This window comes from Colobus angolensis, unplaced genomic scaffold, assembly GCF_000951035.1.
Source record: "Colobus angolensis palliatus isolate OR3802 unplaced genomic scaffold, Cang.pa_1.0 Scaffold31, whole genome shotgun sequence".
Classification (NCBI taxonomy): Eukaryota; Metazoa; Chordata; class Mammalia; order Primates; family Cercopithecidae; genus Colobus; species Colobus angolensis.
Genome location: NW_012116377.1, coordinates 134,195 through 138,285, shown reverse-complemented (window position 1 = coordinate 138,285; position 4,091 = coordinate 134,195). Strand labels below are relative to the sequence as shown.

The window sequence follows — 4,091 nt, the reverse complement described above, 5'->3', positions numbered from 1 at the left end:
CTCCGTCTCCTGGATTCAAGCAGTTCTACTGTCTCAGCCTCCCAATTAGCTAGGATTACAGGTGCCCACCACCACACCCAGCTAATTTTTGTATTTTTAGTAGAGACAGGGTTTCACCATGTTAGCTAGGCTGGTCTCAAACTCCTGACCTCAGATGAGCCACCGCGCCCGGCCTCAGGCTCTCGTTTCTGTCCTCCATCACCTTTGAGGAAGTAAGTGGTGGTTTTATGCCATGAGAGCTGTGGGGTTTCAGGTACCATGATGCAAAAAAAGCCACAAAATTAGCAGTTATTGTACATTGCAGTTGCTGTCCTTCAAGGATAAGCTATTTTCCCATTTCTGCCTGCTTTGGTTGCTTTCCAGTGCCTTCTATTAGTTGTTTATTGTACGGCATGTGCACATTTTATAATTATTATCTGAGGGAATGTTTCCCTGACTGTTTTACTCTGTTATTGCTGCATGCTTAAAAATCTCACCAAGCACATACAAACCATTTTCTTCATGTATAACATACTCACATTAAATTGGGAAACATTTACCTCATTAGTGAAGCCTGAGAAATTGTTCTACCTTTGTGATACATGCTATATCTTGTACATATTTCTTTGTTGTACCTGTGACACCTTGCAGGTTTGTGTTGACTTACATTTTCTTGCAAGTATGTATTACATGCCTCTGGTAACTTCTGAGCAGAAACGGTGTTTGTCTTGGCACTTCCATAAATAAATACAGTTTTCGGCATTAAGTGACTTCACAGTAAATATTCTTAGAATGTGTTGTTTAAAAATTAACTGATGGGTATTTTTACCTTGATTTTTGTTTTCCATGCCATATAAATCATAAAACAGGGAAAATTGTAGTCTTTCTATACAAGGATTCATATGAATGCCACAAGGAAGCAGGTCAAAAGTAGTTCCCAATATCCAGTCCTCCTGTTCTTTTCTTTTTTTTTTTTTTTTTTGACGGAGTCTTGCTCTGTCACCCAGGCTGAAGTGCAGTGGCATGATCTGGGCTCACTGCAACCTCCGCCTCCTGGTTTCAAGCTATTCTCCTGCCTCAGCCTCCCGTGTAACTGGGATTACAGGTGCATGCCACTATGCCTAGCTAATTATTTGTATTCTTAGTAGACATGGGGTTTCATCATCTTGGCCAGGGTGGTCTTTAACTCCTGACCTCAAGTTATCCACATACCTCGGCCTCCCAAAGTGTTGGGATTACAGGCGTGAGCCACTGTACCCAGCCAAGTCCACCTGTTCTGATTACAGTTCCTTCCATTCTAGGGATCAGTGTCATTCAATGATGTGACTGTGGACTTCACTCAGGAGGAGTGGCAGCACCTGGATCATGCTCAGAAGACTCTGTATATGGATGTGATGTTGGAAAACTATTGCCACCTCATCTCTGTGGGTAAGAAAAATTATCTTTGAAATTTTCAGTAGCATGTACTTCCTCTCAAAGTGCCTCTCAAAGTACTTCCTCGTATGCCTCTCAAAGTATGTATAATCTTGAATTTCAGGAATAAGAGGTGATGAATTCCTTTTAGTTAGCAGAATGAATGATTGTGTCTTCACTTGCCCAGTGCCAGGTGCTACCTAGATTGATACACAAATGGGTATCTTAATTTGCAGTACTGAACATGTACCCTTCCTCATTTTCCAACAGTATTATAGCCCAATCAACGTAAGTCTTTTTTTCCCTTATCAGGGTGTCACATGACCAAACCTGATGTGATCCTCAAGTTGGAACGAGGAGAAGAGCCATGGACATCATTTACAGGTCATACCTGCTTGGGTGAGTTTCTGGCTCCTAGGCAGACCTAGCAGAATGTAAATTTAAAGGGGTCAAATGGTGGGTGATACCTTTGAAATGTTTCAGGAGTATCTTTTTAAAGGTTCCTGACCTCTGAAAACCTTCACGCCTATAATCTGACACTTTGGGAGGCCAAGGTAAGAGGATCACTTGAGGCCACGAGTTCAAAGCCAGCCTGGACAGCATAGCAAGACCCCATCACTACAAAAAGACAAAAATAAAAACTTAGCCAAGGTTGGGTGTGGTGGCTCACACCTGTCATTCCAGCACTTTGGGAGGCCAAGATGGGCAGATCCCTTGAGCCCAGGAGTTTGCAACCAGCATGGGAATCATGGCAAAACCCCATCTTTACAAAAAAAAAAAAGTTAGCTGGGCATGGTGTTGTGCACCTTTAGTCCTAGCTACTCAGGAAGCTAAGGTGGGAGGATCACTTGAGCCCAAGAGGTCAAATCTGTGGTCAGCCATGATTGCAGCGCTCCAGCCTGGGAGACAGAGCAAGATCCTGTCTCAAAAAAAAAAAAAAAAAGCCAGGAATGATGGCATACACCTGTGGTTCCAGCTACTTAGAAGGTTGAGGTGGGAGAATCACTTGAGCCCAAGGGTTCAAGGTTACAGTGAGCTAGGATTACGCCACTACACGCCAGCCTGGGCTACAGAGCCCTGTCTCAAAAACAAAAACAGAACCAGATTTTTAAATATCACTCTTTCTGCTGGGCACGGTGGCTCACACCTGTAATCCTAGCACTTCGCAAGGTTGAGGCGGGTGGGAGTTTGAAACCAACCTGGCCAACATAGTGAAACTCTGTCTCTACTAAAAATACAAAAATTAGCTGGGTGTGATGGCACATGCCTGTAATCCCAGCCACTCGGGAGGCTGAGACTGGAGAATCGCTTAAATGCAGTAGGCAGAGGTTCCAGTGAGCCAAGATCGTGCCACTGCACTCCAGCCTAGGCAATACAGCAAGACTCCATTTCAAAACACACACACACACACACACACACACACATACACATACACATACACATACATATATATATATCACTCCCAAATACATTTGTTCCTAGTTTGCTTCATATTATCAAAAATAACTGCCACTCTGAGTGTACCATAAGCGTTCTTTCTTTTAGATCTTTTTTATTGACTTGTGTCTCTTTTTCCAGCATTCTCAGTCCTTATCTTGCCATTGTGATAGATTTCATCAGGAAAGCTTTATGTATTTATTTATTTTTGGTTGTTTTTTGTTTTGTTTTTGAGACGGAATCTTATTCTGTTGCCCATGCTGGATTGCAGTGGTGTGATCTCAGCTCACTGCAACCTCCACCTCCCGGGTTTAAGCAATTCTTCTGCCTTAACCTCCTAAGTAGCCGGGATTACAGGCATGCACCAACAGGCCCAGCTAACTTTTTTGTATTTTTAGTAGAGATGGGGTTTCACCATATTGGCCAGGCTGGTCTCAAACTCCTGAGCTTGTGATCTGCCCACCTCGGCTTCCCAGAGTGCTGGGATTACCGACTTGAGCCACTGTACCTGGCACCATTATAATAGATTTCTTTCAGGCTTTCTTCAGCCTGTCTTTAAAAAGAGAGAAAATTATTTGTTACTGGTCCTCTCCTTACTTACTTAACATTTCCTTTCCTTCATACCACCTCGGCTTTATTTTCTGTGCTAAGTTCCCCTTCTCACTACAAATTTAGCTGTTAATTTTAGAACTCACTTAACATGACCCAGGTTGATAAAGTCGAAGTTGCCATTTTCTTCCATTAAACCTTTGTGGTTCATTTTACATGGCTTTTCATCATTCCTGCAATCAATCTTTCATTTAAGTGACATAACACTAATTCTTATCCTAATTCCTTGAATGCTTATTTACAACTTGGCCTCTTTTCTTCACCACTGTGGTCATATCACCTGAAAAATGCTTGGCATATAATAGTCACAACAGATTTTATTTTTTTAAATATATGTTTATTATTTCACTGGACATTTGGTCTCATTTCTCTCATATGCCCTCCCATGATCTAACTTTCAATTATAATGATTCCATCCACTCTCAGACTGACACTCTTTATTTTGTGTGTAGATGGCACTGACGTCAATATACAAAGCACATTTCTCCTACCTTCACTCCAGTTCATCAGGCGTACTATAGTCTATCATCTCACCTATTTTCTGACAATGTGTCAGAAATAAAAATTGGCCGGGCGCGGTGGCTCAAGCCTGTAATCCCAGCACTTTGGGAGGCCGAGACGGGTGGATCACGAGGTCAGGAGATCAAGACCAT

General features: G+C 42.4%; 1 protein-coding gene across 1 annotated transcript in view; it reads left to right on the top strand.

Annotated features, from left to right (window-relative positions):
• The window catches only part of ZNF567 (zinc finger protein 567), a 34,844-nt gene that overhangs the window by 24,279 nt on the left and 6,474 nt on the right, over positions 1 to 4,091 (top strand). Inside the window, exons 4-5 of the mRNA XM_011950844.1 lie at positions 1,281 to 1,407; positions 1,705 to 1,791. Coding sequence (XP_011806234.1) covers positions 1,281 to 1,407; positions 1,705 to 1,791 — 214 coding nt within the window. The remainder of the gene's footprint in view (positions 1 to 1,280; positions 1,408 to 1,704; positions 1,792 to 4,091) is intronic.